Source organism: Cibotium barometz, chromosome 39 (assembly GCF_041138505.1).
Source record: "Cibotium barometz isolate CiBa-2024 chromosome 39, ASM4113850v1, whole genome shotgun sequence".
Classification (NCBI taxonomy): domain Eukaryota; kingdom Viridiplantae; phylum Streptophyta; class Polypodiopsida; order Cyatheales; family Cibotiaceae; genus Cibotium; species Cibotium barometz.
The window spans coordinates 41862682-41882035 of record NC_141084.1 but is presented as its reverse complement, the minus strand read 5'-3'; the positions used below and the strand labels follow the sequence as shown (position 1 = coordinate 41882035).

Below are 19354 nucleotides of genomic sequence, written 5' to 3'. Positions count from 1 at the left end.
CTCCTCACCCCATGCGCCATGTATGATGTACTATAACCCACCATCTCCACTGGGCGGAATTAGTAGTATACCATTTACCATCTATAGCATGCTAGACAGTGACTGCATAGTGAGCTACATATGACTAGGATTAGCTTTTCATTTCAGTTTTTCTTTCCATGATACTCACGACATGGACTTGTTGTATACAGATTTGTTTCATAGCCCAATCTGGCCTTCCGTAGACATTAATATATCTTTTCTTTCTTTCTTTCTTTCTTTCTTCTTTCTTTCTTCCCGGTCAAGAGCACACGCACATGGACCTTATAGCCAAATATTGTATTGTAATACAATATTATTCACCATCTGTATGTGTAAATTTGAGTTCTAAGTTTTGTAGTATGAAATATCCTTGGTCTATTCATACTTAATAAAGTCTTCTTTCTGCAACAAACCAACCCCCAAAAAAAAAATCCTGAATTCTGCAAGTGGTCTTGCATACATTGCAAGTTGTGTCTTCTTCTTATGGGTGAAAGGCTCGAAACAAACCCAGACAGAAAAGGCAAAACACATATTAGAAATGAGTGAAGCTTAACCTTGCCATTGTCAGCCATGACAGGATAGAGCAATCAGAAAAACATGCTTAGATATGAAATACTTCAATGGAAAGTTCAACTTGTTTAACGTACTCAACAAAGGGAAAAATGTGTAATCTTAACTTCCTCAATTGACTCACAAACCTCCAAACCATTACTGAAAAGTATACTAAAGATACCACAAGTGACACAGCTCACCTGTCTTTGCTGACCCAACCAAAGTTGATTCATCTGCTCGGTACGATCTCTGAGTTCAGCATGCAGAGAGCTGTTTGTATTGGCATGAAAAGTATCAAGTTCCTGGGCACGTTGTATCCACGCTTGAGCCTCTCTTAACTGCTCGTCCTTATAAAGCAGAGTTTCTTGTGCAGTCCGACGCTGCAGACAACAATTTGACAAGTTTCACTTTTAGTTACCTAAAATCGTGCAACTGTTAGTTCCCCAAAATTATCCAATTTTCAAATCTCTTGACAAACGATGAAAAACAAAGGAGAGGAAACACAAAATTAGCCGAAACTGCAACTCAAAAGAATATATGCGGCCATTAACAGTCTTACATTTATGTAAAGACCACAAATGGAGTAAAAGTTGACACCCAAGACCTGAAAAAAATACAAACATACAAACACACATGCAAACTACCAGCTAATTGTTTCAACTCAGCTCTGTTATTTGCACTGAGATCATGCCTCATCCCACACTGCTTTAGATATTTCAAATGATTCAGAGCAATTGTTCAAAGCAATTGACTATCGCCAGCACCAAAAGACACCCATACCAATTCAGGTAAAAGGTGAAACTTTGCCACGAAAGGAAGACACCCCATATCCCTAACCATAGCAAAGTACATCTGTCACCAGCTGGCCCGGGACTAAGTGATTATTAGAACTCATTAATGAATCTGGATGGATTTTGTGAGGAACGTGGGGTTGGTGCCTGTGCCTAAGCCCAGTGGTAGAGGTACAAGATTATGGGAATGGGAGATTGTCAAATGCAACTTGTGCACTGCATTCTTCATCTTGGTGAACGTTAAATCTCGTAGAATGTACGGAACAATTTGTAATGAGTTTAGTCTATCTTAACAACCGGTGTAAACACCATTGGCGTCCGAAGACACCTCGGACTAACCCCATTGACTTGTATGTTTGGAATGTTTGAATCTGACTTGGATTTGTCCATGTGACCATTATGGGAATGGGAGATTGTCAAATGCAATTTGTGCACTGCATTCATCTTGATGAACGTTAAATCTCGTAGAATGTACGCAACAATTTGTAATGAGTTTAGTCTATCTTAACAACCGGTGTAAACACCATTGGCGTCCGAAGACACCTCGGACTAACCCCATTGACTTGTATGTTTGGAATGTTTGAATCTGGCTTGGATTTGTCCATGTGACCAGGTGGTAAGTATGTGTAGGGTATTTCGGAGTCTCTTGTGACCTGTATGTCCACCACGGATACCTATCAGTGCCTCACGAGCCATGATAAAAACTACGGGGTGCCACATAACCGAAAGGTTTGGTCTCATAACACTGGGACATTAACATAATTTTCTTTCTTTCCCATTGAGACACCACAAGTGTGCCATGTGTCATGTCCCCATATGTGAGGAAAAGGTGCCCATACGGTAAAAAACTTGCACACCCCATGTGGGCGCCTGTAAAGAGCAGCTCCCCTCACATATGGTATCAAATCCATAAAATGCCCAAAATGTGTCCACAGCCCAGAGAGATGCCCAAACTGATTTTCTTGCCACTTTCAATGTCCTCGGTGCCCAGTACCTGAAGGTGTCCAGTGGCCAGCCTATATTAAATTGAGAGTTAACCCTTTAAAACACAGGGTGCCCATAGAATAACTTGTCCGCCTCTTTAAACGAGTGTGAAACCCTTTCAATAGGAGTGCCCACATTATAAGATGTCCAGCCTTAAAAATAAAATGGCTACCCAAGTATTAAAAATGTGTGAAAATCCTCATTATTTACACACCAATGTCCTTTTTAAACCTTGTTCATGTGTCTGTCCTTCCCATAAAAGTGTATTGGCCCTCCGGGTGTCCCATGATCCAAGGGGGCCCTCCAACAAACTGCAGTGGGAGGGCTGCAATCAGTGCACCTCAAGGAAAACCAACAAGCACTATGGCTCATTCTCCACACGCTGATAATTGTAAAGCTATCTCACGTGTACATAGAGAAATCTCATCAATGTATTGAACCGCATCCATGAATCAGTCTTGATAGTAGTCAGGTCGTATACCCCCGTGGTTGAGACTCGTCCGATTCACAAGAACCTCCATGAAACCAGGAGCCCCACTTAAACCCCAACTTAAAACTGTTAACTCTATTAGAGGATACTCAAAAGAAATATCTCCAAGAGTACCATGCACTACAACAAAATGTGTCCAATCTCCATGACAATCTACAAATTTGTCATCTGTAAGTCCAAACTGCATGACAATCTACAAATTTGTCATTGAAGAAATTTAGCCCAGAATTGAGCCTCAAATTCAGCCACTGAAATCAGCTTATCCACAATCTTCCGCCACGCAATCAAGGCTTTCCCTCGGCCTTGTGAGGAGGCCTTGTACAATCTGTAGTTTCCCGTTACCTGGGAAAGGTGGAAGTTTCGGGAGAAGATGCTTACGGGTGTAGTTACAGTGGGTAGTTTTGAACCGGTGTTCTTCCGTGATACCTAGTTCAATGGCCCTTCTTTCACACCAAAGCTTTATGTGAGTGATAAGAGGGAGCAATTCAGGATTTTGTGGATTCTTGGCTGAACCAAGGAATTATCCAATTGGGCTTTGCCATCTCAGTATCAAAGAATGAAATTTTCTCCACCTGCTCTTATCTCAACAGTCCCCTTAAACCCCGGTATAACCATAGCCCGTTACTCCCCCATGGTGCTCCACATGATGATATAGACCATCAATGAAGACAATCCAGCTGGGGTTGCCATGAGGTAGAAGAAAAGAGCTAGACAAAATCAAATAAACCTCCCTCTTGCAAGTCCCAAGAAAGCATGTGCTGTCTGGCCTGTATATCTCTCCGTCCCTTGCTGACAAGCCCAAAAAAAAAAGGACGATGGAAAGAGTAAAACCCTAGGGTGAAACCTGCCCTAGTGTGTGCGTCGGAATAACCAAAAGGGAGACCCTCTTTGAATTCCAAAAAGGTTGTGTGCTTTTTTCAAAAAAACACTATAGCTTTTTTTCTTAAAACATCCCGATTTGTTTTTGTAAAAACAACGCTCATCATATGTGTGCACCACCTCTATCTGTGAGAAAAGGGCCAAGCCACCAATGCCTCAAGAAGGCTTCCCGATGCTTCCACATACGCTCAGAAGCACCTTCCTCCACTCACCTCTGAGGTATGAATGATGTCAAGTCAAATGCTCCTGATGGACTCCGCAGGCAGAGTGTGGGTGCCTTCGATGACTTCGCTGCATCGCACTCTCTAGATATGCCATGCTGCTACAAATCTCCCATCTCTCGCACAAACCAAGAGTCCAGTGATCAGAAGATGGGGCTGGGACTGGCACTGTTGAAATGCAAAGGTGAGAGACCTGACCCCCATCTTCCTCCTCATAAGCCTTGACAACCTCAACCTCAGGGGGTCCAAGCGACAATGCTCCTTGTAATAGTAAAGGTAGAGGTCCTGTCCATCGTGAAGATGCGGAGAATCCGTTGCCAAACTTGCTGAGCCTTCAAGCAATCCCAAAGACAATGTCGCCGAGACTCTTGGGGATGGCCACACCTCGGACAAGCTGTTGGTCATGAAAGAAAGTGAAGCAAATAGAAAACGCAGATGTAGGCCCAGGTACAAGACCTGTGAATGCTGGAAACTGAAACTGATGTTTATTGCTGAAAAAACTGAGCAGAAGGAAAGCCCGTAGGTGCTGTACAATGATAAGAAGCAATAGCAAATGCTAATGACCTCAAGTGAATGCTGAAAAATGAGTTGAACTAGGGGAAAGGGTGGTCAACCCTTATATACTCCCCCATATGCTGGTCGGCCAGCTGTAGCAGGCCGACAACAGCACAGTAGCATAAAATGCTATATAAATGCTGAAAATACCTTAAAAATGGTAGAAAAATGCTGAATAATATCTGCTAAGATATGCCAATGCATGGCCTCATAAATGGCCAATACAAGCATGAAAATGGTGATGTAGACCATCTGGACTTGATATAATCCAGCACCTCCTCTTCAGCGCCAAAGGGGCGGTCCAATACCAGCACGCTGAAGTAACACCTCCATAGTAGCTCTCGGAAGTGGTTTGGTGAAGAGATCAGCCACATTGTCCCTTGTAGAACGGTAGGCCAATCGAAGATGTCCCCCAACTCTTCCAAGAAACCAATCCAAAACCAAGCATGAAGCAATATCCACATGTAGACCTCCGAGTATCAATATAACCTGCCCAATCAGAATCTGTGAAGCCGACCAAATAGCGGCTCATAAGAACTGGCTGAGGACACTCATAGCATAGGAGACGTCGGGATGGGTGTTGGCAAGGTAAAGCATTGAGCCAACAATCTGCCAGTACTCTGTGGAATCCACCAAGGGTGTATCATCCTCCTTGGATAACTTGGCATTGGGATCCATGGGACAAGAGAGAGGTGTACAATCTGACAACCCATAAAGTGACAGTAGCTTCTTCACATACTTCTGTTGAGAAATGAAGATACAGTCATCTTTCTACCAAACCTCCAGCCCAAGAATGTAGAAGGCCAAGATCAATCATCTCAAATGTCTCTGAAAGCTTGGACTGAACTTGTGTGACCAACCCAATACCAGAGCCAGAAAGAATGAGGTCATCAACATACAAAACAATGACACAAATATCTCCATCAAAAAGAAGCACATAGAGATTGTTGTCAACATATGCCCTCTCAAAGCCAAGAGATAATAAGAAGGCATCAATCTTCTGATACCAAGCACGGGGTGCCTCTTTGAGACCATAAAGAGCCTTCTGCAAAAGATACACATGGGTGTGTAGGCATATGCTCACTTATGGTAGTGCTATGTGTGGACAGGGCTTAACCAAGGACACTTTTTCCCATGTGGTTTTTCCCCTTGGATATCAAGCGTGAAAGGACACTCTACAGATAATATTTTGTACTTCTATATTATATGGATGTGACACACATGGTTGACTTGCATTTTGTGGCTACCACACTTCGCTCTCTCTCTCTCTCATTTGCACTGGAGGTTCTCAGATTCTCGAAATTCTGTCTCTGCAGTTTCCTGTGAATTTCCGTCGCCTGTGGAATTCCGTCGAGCAGATCCATCACCGGAACCACTCCGTCCGTTGGCGGTTTCCGTCCGGCAATTTGTTCCGTCCGCCTCTAGGCTTGGCCGCCACAATCGCCCAAAGCCAACGGCACTATTGTGCAGAGGACCGACGCCGCTCAGCTCGCAGGCGGCAGCTCCCGTCCCGCCGGCAGCGTTACTGGCCAGCGAACCACCTCCGCCGGCGGCACCTTGTTCGCGCCCTCCGTCACAACCTGCTTCCGCCATCCGTCGCGCCCCGCTCTGGCCACCCCGGGGGCACCTGCAAATCTCCACGCCCGTCTCGCCGGCTCCGTCCAGCCGTGGCCATCGCTCCTCCCACAACTATATCTGCGCCCCGCCGGCTCATCTGCACCCCGTACCTACGCCGGTCAGTTCCTCGCCACGTCACCTGCACATTCAGTACCTGCACGTGCCTCTGCAGCTTCTGTACCTGCACCCGTCGCTTGCCAGGGTTGTGCCCGCCTGTACCTGCTGCTTGCTGTCTTCAATACCTGCACATGGCCATTTGTACCTCCTGCCACGTCTGACCCTGCTTGATCTCTGACTCTACACACCATCAGCCAGCCTCCTGCAAATCTGCCGCGTTGCCAAGTACTTTGATTTCTGAAATTTAAGCAGATAAAAAATAAAAAATAAAAATTTGCAACCATTTCAGGGCAGGTCAGGTTCAGAAATTTCTAGGGGTTTGCCAAAAATTCCCCTTTGCCAGAAAAATTGCAGGTGGTGTCATTCATGCTGTTTGGTGTAACTTGGTTGAACACAATGCTAATCAATACACTTAACTACACTAAGATTTGAAGGACACTTGCTCATATACAAGAAGTAAATCGCTGAATTGACAAGAGACACACAATGAGCCGGAACGGCCAACCCCTCCCTTGAGTAAATTGTATTACTATTGGAGAAATTCAATACATAGCTTCACGGGCATCCATTGCCAAATCCTCCATGCCAATGCATATGAAATTCAGCATTTAGAAAACAATGGTATGTCGATGTAGATCACCAAGGAGCTGCCTTGATGCCCGGCCCGACTTCAGTGCCCATATTCTCTACCATTGGCTCTATGTACTACCAAGCAAGATAGCAACATCTTCAAGAGCACATAGGACAAGAGAAATACTACACAGGGCGGCTAAACAAGGAGTCCTGCCCTTCTACTGAATAAGTAATGACAACACATTGTCCAATTAGCTTACCAGTCTTCATAGAAGTTGTTGCAAGCGGAAGCCTTCGCGTTGGAAGCTTTAGAAGTGTTGAAATCTTCGATTTGCCGCAATCCTTCGCGACAAAAGTCCTCGAGAGGATGAAGGAAACCCTGGGAAAGCTTCCCCTATGGTTCAACTTGAGAAAGGAAGGCTGAAATTAGGTTTTCAGCAAAAAGACCAAAAATTACAGCAAAAATGAGAGCTGTTTTGCTGAATTTCAGTCATTGGGAGTGAGTACGACAGTGATTAGCACTTGGAAACACTCTTGGAAGCTTGGAAAACACCCTGCCAAGTTGGGTATGGCTATGGAGAGCTTGGAAATGGAGAAAAATGGTGGAAAAACAGAGTTTTCAGCCTCCAAAAATCCTCATGAACAGAAAACACCAATTTTCTCTTAATAAGTAAGTGAATTGGGGTCCAATCAGGTGAGAGGACATGGGGAGATGCCCATTTATGAGTAAAAAGGGAGGATCAGGTCCTGGACATTGAGTCTTGTCCGCCTCGGGACTTCAGTGAGTGTGAACTTGAAAGCAGTCATAATTTATAAGTGACTTTTGGGCGCCCAAACTTTAATGAAGTGGGAACGCACTCACTTATAAATATTGGCTAAGTCCTAAGGGCTATTTGAGCCAAGATTGGGTAATACTTACCACCTGTTCACATGCCACACAACCATGTCAGCAGACAGTTTCACACGCACAGTTCACAGGCGGGCGTCCCCTAGCCCGGAACTACACATAGATCATGCAAGCATGAAAACAGCATGCAATTTCATTTGCAGGCAAGCACATAAAGATGCTATGCAATGCAGCATTGGCATGAGCAATTTCCGTTCATGAAACCATATAAGATCAGGTGTTTCCAGGCAAGTATATGCGATACGAGACCCAGTGGAAAGCCAATCCTCCATGCGTTTCCGGGCATGTACACAAAGGCACAAGTCCCAGCGGAAAGCCAAGTCCTCCAGATATTCCGGGCATGATAACGTCAAGGTGTGTGTATACTCTCTTATCCTCTATAGAAGTACCCTCTATTGTTAGTACAAGGGAGACCACAAAGAAAACAACAATTGTGTTTAATTGGACAATTTGGTGCAGGTTTACACTTGCTTCAGTTTGTAGGCAAACATTTGCACAAGACATTTGGTTACCTGGCAATGCACATTGGTGCTTGGTTTGCGTGCAGGTATATTTTGTTGACATTTCTCAAAATGCTACAGATGCATTTGGTGTGCTCACCCAGGAGGACAAGTTGGATGGATCTAACTACTCCCTCTGGAGTTTCATGATCCGTAATTTGCTGGTAGCCTAAGGGCTTTGGGGCATCGTGTGTGGTGATGACACACGCCCACTTATCATACAACCAGCCACGCCTCAAAGGGGAGGTGCTCAAAGAGCTCCTGAGAGGTAGAACCTACTCCCACACGAGCAGAAGAGATGGGACTCTAGGGATGCACAGGCCATGTCATTGATAGCCCTTTCAGTGAAAAGGACTATTATTCCGCACATTCGTTCTTGCAAGACATCGAAACTTGCATGGGACACATTGGAAGCGATGTATCAAGTACACAACGAGGCAAGAGTTACCTACTTGAAGAGGCAACTGGATCTTCTTTCTATGGATGAGGGTGACTCCATGGCAGATCATCTCACCAAAGTGAAAGATTTGCAGGAACAATTGCTCAACATTGATGAGGTTATCCTAGACAGACAGCTGGTCACCAACACTCGTCATTCTTTACCACCTTCCTACTTGGGCTTTCACACACCTCTCAACCTCTCTATGAGAGAAGGTGGTGATCCCGTCGCTTTTGAAGAGCTGGTGGGTTTACTCTTGCAGGAAGAGCAAACAAGAGCAAACTTATCGAGCAACCGTGGTGGAGACAAGGCATTTACAGCCAAGGATAAGGGTAAAGCAAAGAGCTTTAGGCATGGGGGACAACAGTCTAGCAAGACTGGTCAAGGACAGCCCTCTTCTGGTGGTGAAAAGTCTGACAAAGGGGATGCAAACAAACCCAAAAAGAAGGACAAATGTCACTACTGCCATTAAGCCTGGACACTACATCAATGAATGTAGAAAGCGGATTGCAAAAGAGAAAAGGAAAGAAGCAGGCAATGCAGTAGCAGACTCTTCTGGTGACAAAGCACAGAAATCAGCTAATGTAATTCAGGAAGAGTACACTTTTTTGGTCACATGCACTAGTGACACACCAAGTGCTTCAGACAATGATATGTCTTGCATTGCATGTGACAGACAGGATGTATTATGGTATTTTGATAGTGGTGCTTCGAGCCACATCACTTCATGCAAAGATGTATTTCAGCGCTTGGTTTATGCTTCAAATGGCCGCACTGTATCATGTGCAGATCATACCACATATCCAGTAAAGGGAATTGGCAATTTCATACTTATTGCAACCAATGGTGCCAATATATGTATGAAAAATGTATTGTATGTTCCAGGGATAAAGAAAAATTTGTTCTCCGTCTCAGCCATAAACGACCAAGGTTTAAAGGTTGAATTTGAAGATGGGAAGTGTCTGGTAAAAGACCCATCAAAGGGTTATGAAATAGTCACTTCTGGAACACGATACAAAGGCTTGTATAAGCTGGCCAGCTATGACAAGCGTACTTATGATGCAAATACAGTGGCTGCCCACACTCCTGCTATGCATGATGCAGAGCTATGGCATGCTCGTTTTGGGCATGTAAATTTTCGAAGTTTGATGCTTTTGCAGAAGCATCATATGGTTGATAATATACCGCCTCTTGAGTCTCCAAGGCGCCGCAAGATCGCCTCATCCAAGTCACCCCGGATGCGGTCATACTATCCTCGCAGAGTGTGGATCAACTCCTGCCAAATCCCCCGAACAGTCTCTGCTGGTGGCTCCAGTCTCCCCTCAAAGGCCCTAAAACACCGGGCTCTCCAGGTGAACCATATGGTGAGGCTGCTGAGGAGCTCCCATCGTAGATCCCTCTCCTGTGTCCGGCCGGAGGACGAGAAATTCGGTGAAGGAAGCAGGCGAGGCTGGCCCCTAATGAATCTGATGGCCTGGCTGTCCTGCTCCGTCTCATAGCCCATAGCAGGCCCTGACGACGTCGACCAAGCAACGGCACCCCACGTATACATACCCTCTGGAGAGAGGGGGGCCAGAATGCGCAGCCAAATCTGCTGCGCCTGAGGACAGTCCCATAGGCAATGTCTCTGTGTCTCCATAGGGTGGCCGCATCGGCCGCCGGAAGACCGCTGTAGAAAAGCCAGGTGCCAACTGCAGAGCCCCTGTGGGCGACCAGCCACTGGAAGGTTGAGATCCTACGTGCCTGTCGACTAGCCCAGAGCCTGGTCCAAAAATCCTCCAGGAACTCCTGTGAGAGTCCATGTAGCCGCCAATGCTCCGATGCAGCTGGAGAGACCAATCTCCTCGCCGTCAAAATATGTCGCCCCAACCGAACTGTATACTGGAAAAAGGTGATCTCTGTGGCCTCGGGGGATGCATAAGGATCATGCCACTCGTAGTCGCCAGGGTCCCACTGGAGCCGGGCCAAGGCCGCGCTGCATAAGCCCATATGCGCCAATCAGAGTCCACATCTGCAGGGTCTGGGTCAATATGCCACTTCCGAGAAGCGGCGGCCACTACCCGTATCCTCTGAAAAATGCACTCTGCAACCAAAGGTGACTCCACCTCCACTCTCTGAAGTATGCCCTCATCCTGGATCTCATAGTAGAGGCATCTACCATCCTCAGTGCAAGCTCTGACAGCAATCAGGATCTCCAACTGTGTAAAGGCTCCCATCCACCGTGGGGCCACTGGCTCGAGAGGCGTGAATCACTCCTCTGTGAGTGCCTCCTAAATGTCATCCCTCATAATCAACCCCCCTCTGAAGTGACTCAGCCTCTCCACCTGGATCTCCTCAGGGAGACTGCAGAAGGCCTGCCAGTCTCCAAAACTACGTACTGGGCCTGCCGCCAATGGTCCCCAGGCTAGACGAGGCCGAGAACCCAGCATATGACCCTGCTCTGTGCGAACCGCTGGGCTCCAGATGAGCGGCTGTCTCGCCCGCTCCTCATCACAAGAAGGAAGTCTCTGAGAGAGTCCCGGTCTCAGCAACTCCCAAGCTCGCAGGATGCTCAAGGCAAATCTGTCCTCCCATCCTCTACTGAGGCCTGTCCTCCTCATCTCTATGAAGATCCATCGTATCTCCGATGCCCAAGTACCCCCTGCTGGAGGAGCCCGAGCCTGCAGCCGCTGCAAAAGAAGCTCTTTCCAAGGCTCAGCGCCTGGAAGCAGCCCCCGCACAATAAGCTTCCCCAATAAGGCTCTACTCTGATCAACTAGATCTATAATGCCCAAGCCCCCTGGGCCAGCGGAAGTGTAATAACTGCCCAAGCGACCTTAGCCCGGGCTGACTGACCGTCCCGCCCAGACCAAAGAAAGTTCCTGATCAGCCTCTGTACCTGGCTGATGCAAGAGCTCGAGAAGATCCAGCAAGACGTGATGTACCACATGGTCGCTAAAAGCACCTGATTCGCCACCACCACCCTCCCAGCCAAGGATAGCCGAGCTGTACTCCAATACAAAAGCTTCCTCCGAATGCTCAGAAGAAGCGGAGCAATCTGCTGCTCAGGTGACAAATCTAGTCCAATCTGGCATCCCAAATACCGCACTGCTGTGCCAGGAGGAATCCATCGAAAACCCGGGTCTGGGCTCCATGCCGGAGTGGGAGCGCTACTGATCCAAAAGGCCACTATCTTGCGCCAATTGATCAATGCTCCCGAAGCTGCACTAAAAACCTGAAGCGACTGCTCTGCCCTCTGAAGATTGGCCTCCTGGCCATGCAAAAATAAACCCGTGTCATCAGCAAACTCAGCATCGAGCAGGTTCTCTCCCCGGACTAGGAGCTGGAGTCCTCTCAAAATAGTCCCCATCCGAGCGGCTACGAATCTGCCCACCCGGTGTGCTGCAAGAATCTCGATTCAGGCGCCAGTGGCTGTGTCCCATGGTGACTGCCTCCCGCTCAAACAGAGCAACCTCGTGTATGCATACATATCCAAGGTCGCGTGCTAAGTCTGCCACTATGCGAACCACCAGATGTCGAATCCCGGAGGCATCCACACTCCCGGGATCAAGGAGAAAATGAGCCAACTCCCATAGTCGGCCTATCACATCTGTCACCTCCAGATCGCTCACATGGTGAGAAAACTCAACTGTCTGAGTCTTCAAAGTGCTAAGAGCGAGATCACTCCCGGTCACTAGGGCCACAAAGAGGGAATGAGAAGGCCACCGCTAAATCAAGTGCCTCCTCCCCTCGGGCCGGAGGTATCACTACATGAACTCTGATGGGTGCTGGCTCATGGGGGCCCTCCGCTCCAAAAAGCCGTGTGAAGGAATAATCAAAAGCCTCCGAGCGCTGTCTAGTGTCGAGGCGACTCAGCCGACTGCGGATAGAGGATATGCGTGAAGCCCGAATCGGCATGGTAAGTCTCCTCTGCGGTGCTCGAGCAAGGTCGGTGCTCAGTATTCGCCGGACTGAAGGTGAGCGCCAGGGAACTACCAGGGCCTCCCGGGGAGCTGAGGACAGCGGGGGGGGGAGGGGGTGGAGAAGGGGCCGCTGCCAAAACCGGAGCGGGGACAGGAGGAGGCGAAGGTGGAAGCGAGGCGGGAGGGGGGGACGGGGGAGGGGGGGGTGGGGGCGAAGGAGGGGGTGCTGGCATCTCCTGGTCCTCAGTCGACGCTGGGGTCTCTTCCTGTAGGGGAGCAAAGCTGTTCCTCACGAGAACCCAATGATGCTGAGACTGTGGCTGCTGCTGCATCGGTCTCTGGGCGTGCTGCTGGGGCTGTCTCCCTCGACGGCGCCCCTGTCCAGGCTGCCACTCCGAGGTCTCTGTGGGCTGAGCAGGTGTCCCGGAGGCTGCCTGCCGAGCCGCATCTGTGGGCGGGCCATCGGGGGCCTGCTGCTACAGTGAAGGTCGGGGTCTCCTGCGAGAGCAGGCCTTGGCCAGGTGGCCGACCTGCCTGCAGATAAAGCACTGGTTTGGAAGCCCCGAAAACTCCACTCTCTGATCAATCCATCCCCCCCCTATCCTAGGTAGCTGAATGACCTTCAGAAGGGAGGAGATGTCAGGAACCAAAACTCTAACCGAAGATAGTCCAGCTGCTCTGGCCACCACTGAAGCTACTGTGGGGCCAGCCTCAAGCACCGAACCCACCAATGCTCCTAGCCTAGAAAGGAGCGGAAGGTACTCACGGTGGAGCCCAGGGAAGCAAACTGTAACATGGAAAAGGCGCTCTCCTTGCTCGGCTGCTGCTGGGTCAAAGCCATGCTGCCAAGGTCTGAAGAATGCCCGAGCCCCCCTGATGTCAAGGGGACTCATGGCTAGGACCTTGGCCACGCTCTGGGCTGTCTCGAACTCGATCTGGTAGTGTCCACGGCCCAATAGCTGAACGTCCAGGATCTTGCCCACATCTGCAAGAAGGCGGGCCTGGAGAAGATCCTGGATCTCCCCTCTGCTGGGGCGAGTGCCAACTATACGGCAGATGGTGGAGTGTGCCTGGACGCGTTCCACCTCTGCGGCGAGGCTCGCTTCCTCTTCTGGCGAAAGAGAAAGCCTGATGGGGGTATCCTCAGGGGCGGGCGAGGGGGCTACGGGAGAGTCCCTCTAAGGTGGGGGGGAGGAGCCTCCATTAGAGTCTGAAGCTATGTCAAAGGCGGAGCGAATGCGGAGTCCTACAAGAACCGAGCTGCACACAAAGGGCGGAGGGGGAAGGCGGAAGGCAAAAAAAACCCAGGGGACGAGAAAACAGAAAAAAGGAGAGGAGGGGATAAGGCGGCGAAGACAAAACACACACACACACACACACACACACACACACACACACACACACACAAACACCCCGGGGGGGGAGGGGGGGAAGCAGCGTGAAAAAAGGAGGGGGGTGGGGGGGGAGAGGGCGACGGCTGGCGGAGGGGGGGCGGGGCACTGATGAAGGGAGGGGGACGCGAAGGAGAGGAGCAGGGGGCGGGTGCGCTCGGACACGCAAGAAAGCCAGGCGGAGAAGGGGGGGGAAGCTTGCGTGAGGGCACGCGGGAGGGCAGGAGCAGACGCGTGGGCAGGAAGGGGGGAGGGCGTGCAGGCAACAGCGCGAGCAGGGGGGAGTGTGAGCTTCAGCGAGCTGGTTGACAAATGCATTTGTGTTAGGGGGACAATGGTCCCTTTTGAGAAGCTTTGTATACTGAAAACAGATTTTTGAAAATCCGTGGTACATGTAGAACATCATGTAAGGTGGCAAAAGAACCCAAAGAAACATTACCAACACCAATGACAGGAAGCGAAGAGTTGTCGCCCATACGAACTGAAGAAAAGAGAGTCTGGTAGTCCTCCAAGATATGAGCCTGATTGGTAATGTGCGCAGAAGCACCACTATCACCAACCCATTCCACTGCTTCAGGTCTATCACTAACCTCTTCAGGAGAAGTCATATCTGTGATCACGAGGAATGAATCCTGTGAAGAAGTGGATGAATCTGTGATTGCCATGTATGCAACTTTTGCAGATCCCTCCTCTGAAACTGTCTTTATCTTTGGTGTTGTCCTTGTCAAATGCTTTAGAAGCATCCTGGGCTTTATACTTGGCTTTGGCTGCTCGAGAATCATCAGGATGAGCAAAGCAGCGAGCCTCAGTATAACTTGACCTGCCATAGTAATCACATTCATTGCTTTTGTCCTTGGATTCCTTAGAATCCTGTTTACCCTTGCCTTTGCCTTTGTTTTTATTGTTGTTGCTGCTGCTGCTGCTGCTGTTGTTCCCTTTTCCACCTTCGCCTTTTCCCTTGACAGAGGCAACAAAGGCAGCCTTTTCCGCGAAGCATGCACTAGTCGTGGAGATAACTCACAACTTCCTCAAAAGGGGGGAGAGGATCACGGAAATAAATATTATCCCTGAAAGAGTCAAAGGAAGTAGGTAACTTACCAAGAAGTTTATGGATGGGATTGTTGATGGTGCTCCCATACTCCTCAAGCTGAAGCTTGATCCAGGTGAACTCTCCAATCTTCTCGATCAAGTTATCTAACTCATTGATTGTAAGCTTCTCTAGATCTGACTCCAATTTGGCAATCTTCACTGTCGAAACTCACCCATACCTCATGTGGATCTCTGTCCATATTTGATGAGCATTACTTCGGGAAGAGACAAACTGTGCCTGTATGGATGGAATCATGCAATGGATAATGATAAGACGAGCTGGAGCATCCAATATGCTTCTCAAAGCAGGGTCCACCAAGTGAGATATGGAGATAGCCATCCACACACCGGCTCCTTCTAGCAACAACTGAGTGTAGAAAGACTAAGTATGATAGTTGGTTGTTGTACGTTTCATGGAGTCACTAACTTGGGGAGGATTGTAGGATGGTATGTGGGTAGGGGTGGGAGCAAGACCTGGATGAGAGAAACTCAGAGAGGAAAGATTGGGAATAGGAACCACCTGTGGAGCAACTGGAGTAGGGGATCCAGGCTATGATGGTGCTAGAGAATCAACAAGAGAAAGAGCAGCAGTAGAGAAACCACGTGAAGCCATGTCCTCTGACAAGAAACCTTCTCTGAACAAAGGGGCTGAAAAAATCAGCAAGTCCTCCTCTCAGGCTGTGCATAGCAAGAAGAAAGGGAGGGAGGGTGGGAAACTGAAAGAAGAGAAAGAAGGAAGATCTCTCCAAGATGTAGATCCCTATCCTCAGCACCTAGAAGAGGGCTTCAATAATCCAACCAGCATAAAAATCAGTAATCTTTGCTTCTACGCTGAAATCTGCAGAAAACGCAGCAAACTGTCGAAGCCTCTACCCCAAAACAGAAAACATAGCTCTCTTCTGCTCACAGGTCAGCGTTTTCTTCTGATACCATGAAATAAAGTGAAGCAAATAGAAAACACAGATGTAGGCCCAAGTACAAGACCTGTAAATGCTGGAAACTGATGTTTGTTGCTGAAAACTGAGTACGAGGGAAGCCCGTAGGTGCTGTACAATGGTAAGACGCAGTAGCAGCTGCTAATGACCTCAAGTGAATGCTGAAAAATGAGATGAATTGAGAGAAAGGGGGGTCAGCCCTTTTATACTCCCCCATATGCTCGTCGGCCAGCTATAGTAGGCCGACAACAGCACAGTAGCATAAAATGCTATATAAATGCTGAAAAACACCTTAAAATGGCAAAAAAAAATGCTGAATAATATTTGCTAAGATATGCCAATGCAGGGCCTCATAAATGGTCAATACAAGCATGAAAATGGTGATGTAGACCACCTCGTGATGATATAATCCAACACGTCGACAGCCAATGGCCAACCATGTGCCATCCGCCAAACTCCTGTCCCAGCAACCACAAAAACAAGGGTGGTCTTTTGAGGTTGAAAACTGTCCCAGAGCCTCTTCCAAAAATATGAGAGAAAACGTGGGGGAAGGCCCTAAGACTGCGAGTGTCCAGCTGCTACCAGAGTGCCCTCGACCTCGGGCATATGGATCCTACGGCCTAGCCGTGTGGTGTACGCAAAAAAAAGGGGTACCCAGAGTCTCCTCCATGTCTACACGATCACGCCAAGTCTACTCCCCCAGGTCCAACTGGAGGCGCGTGATGGGCCAGCTCTCCCAATTCCGTAAACACACTAGTCTCTCCCTGGCCACCTTGGCCAGAGGGGGGTCAATGTGCCACTCATATGCATGAAATCCGATCACCCTCGCCCTTTGTAAGGTGCATCCACTAAAGTCACCCAAGGGGGGCACTAACCTCTCTAATCTGCCATGGGGTCCAATCGAAAAAAATAGCAAGGCACGGCTCTCATCCACACCATGGACTGCCAAGAGAATATCATGCTTGGTAACATTCCCAGCCACTACAAGGAGTAGGGTCAAGGATAGGGGTCAACCACTTCAGAGGAATAGCAGAGTCGATGTCAAAATTGAGTCTGTCTTTGCTCCGGACAGGCCTCTCTCCCGAGCCTCTAGGGGAAGCTATCTGAAGGCAAGCCAATCTTCAAGGGATCTAGCAGGTCCTATGCTCAGCGCTCCCCACGATGCATGAGGCCAGGCCCCTAGCATGTGGCCACTAAGTAAACGAATCAAGGGTTCCAGATCATGGGCTGCCAAAGACGCTCCTCGGAGGCTACCGGAACTAGCTGCTAGAGGGCCGGCCTAAGGTTATCCCAAGCTCGAAGTAGGCTAGCGGCAAATATGTCCAAAAAAGCTACGCAAAGCCCCAAGCCCGCATCTCCATGAAGATCCATCTAGTGCTCTACGGCCAAGGGTCCCCAAGCTCGAAGTACGGGCTGAAATCCTAGCCAAGAGGAAATCCTTCCAAGGCTCGCCGGCTGGGACAAGTCCTCTAACAATCAACTTGCCTAGCAGGGCACGGCTCTGAATGGCAGGGTCAATGATGCCTAGGCCCCCTCTATGGTGCAGCTATATGATCACTCTCCAAGCCACCTTGGCCCGGGCAAGCCTCCCATCGCCACCCGCCCACAAAAATTGTGGATCAACCGCTGAACCTGACCAATGTAGGCGCGGGAGAAGGCCCAGCAAAAAGTAATATACCACGTGGTGGCAAGAAGAACCTGGTTCGCTACCACCACTCAGCAAGCTAAGGAAAGCCTCGCTAAACTCCAGTACAAAAGCTTCTTCCGAATGCTCAGAAGCAGAGGGACTAGCTATTGCTCAGGGGAGATATCGATGCCCACCTAGCATCCAAGATACCGAACTAGAGTGCCCCTCGGGATCCACTGAAAAGCCTCAACTCGACGCCAAGTCAGAGCGGGTGGAGAGCCAACCCAAAAACCACACAACTTGTGCCACTTGATCTGCGCTCCTGATGCGTGACAGGAGATCTCTATCGCCTCTGCAAATCTCTGAAGATTCCCCACATCGCCGGATAAGTAAGCTGATGTGTCATCTAGCTTCTCCTGAGTACAGATGGGGAGACGCAATTTCTAGAGCCTAGTCTCTTGAGCTAAGAGAAAACTGCTCATGGCCTCGGTGAAGGCTGCTAGTGGGCAACCCTGCCGGTCCAAGCGAGAAAGGGGAAATCTGTAACCTCTAACTCCTTGAATGAGAACCTAACTGTGAGAGGCTCAGTACAATCCAGAAACGCCATGGATCCACTCCGCTCGAAAACCCATCCGGTACATCGTGCCCTCCAAAAAGCCCCAGTCAACTCTATCATAAGCTTTCTTGAAATCCAAAAGGAGCACAATGAGATCTTGCTACCACATCTTAGCTGATGTCGCCTCCCAGAAAGTGAAGATGTTGTCCAAAATGCTCCAATCTTGAACAAAACCTGTCTAAGTGTCATGCATGGATCAAGTCAGGGAATAAAGGCTGAAGTCTCCAGCAGATGGCCTTGGCCAAAATCTTGTAGGCGGTCCCAAGGAGGGTGATGGGTCTCCACTGCCCAATCTCCAATCTGTCACCCCACCCTCCTTAGGAATCAAATGAATCAAACCCTTTGAAAGCCTCTCTCGCATGGTGTCTGTGGTCATAATCTCATTGAAGGTTGCTCGAAGGCCGCCTTCCATGCGATTCCAGTGGCGAAGAAAAAAGGAAACTGGCCCATCCGCCCCGAGGCATTTGCCCCTAGGAAAAGCAATCAAGGCCCCCACCAACTCCTCTACTGTGAAGGGAGTCAATAGGAAAGTCCGAAGAGCAGGGCGAACCACCTCTCTCGTGTGCCGCCAGACCCTCTCTCACGCATCCACCACCTGTAAGGATAATGGAACACCCGTGATGAGGGATCTGAAAAAATCTGTGGCAATGGCTCTCACGAGGGGAGGGGAGGGGAGGGGGGGGGGGGGGGGGGGGGTTGTTTCAGAAACGATAGCTCCACCCTAGCCTCAAAGCCCACGAATACCATCTCTCCGCCTATGGGGACTGGCAATCTCAAGAAATCCTCAGTGACTCTATCTATGGCTTGGTTCGAGTAGGAAGCTCTGGCATAGTATCTGTATTGCACCCTCCTCTCCTCTATGGATCTAAACATTGTACGAGTTGGCTGACTCTCAATCCATGGGCTATCTGGGGAACTCTCCTGAAGTCGCTAGAGAGAAGCAAGACCCCAACGAATGCTCCTCTCCTCCTCATGGAATCCCGCCAATCCGCTAATGGCGGGGGTTGGGGGGCAGAGGGGCAAATGGCAACTCTTGTGGGAGAGCTCTCACCGGGGAGTGGACCCTCCCCCTAATCTCATAGTATACTGGGCATCTGCATACATAGTGGCCTCTGTCTCAGCCTCTGTGTGACAAAGCTGATATATCC

The 19354-nt window shown here is 49.1% G+C and overlaps 1 protein-coding gene across 3 annotated transcripts in view; it reads right to left on the bottom strand.

The window, feature by feature from the left end:
* Positions 1-19354, bottom strand: part of LOC147616105 (uncharacterized) — an 83324-nt gene that overhangs the window by 41545 nt on the left and 22425 nt on the right. For all 3 annotated transcript variants that reach the window (XM_086778747.1, XM_086778748.1, XM_086778749.1), the window contains one exon: positions 774-953. In XM_086778747.1, coding sequence (XP_086634873.1) covers positions 774-953 — 180 coding nt within the window. The remainder of the gene's footprint in view (positions 1-773; positions 954-19354) is intronic.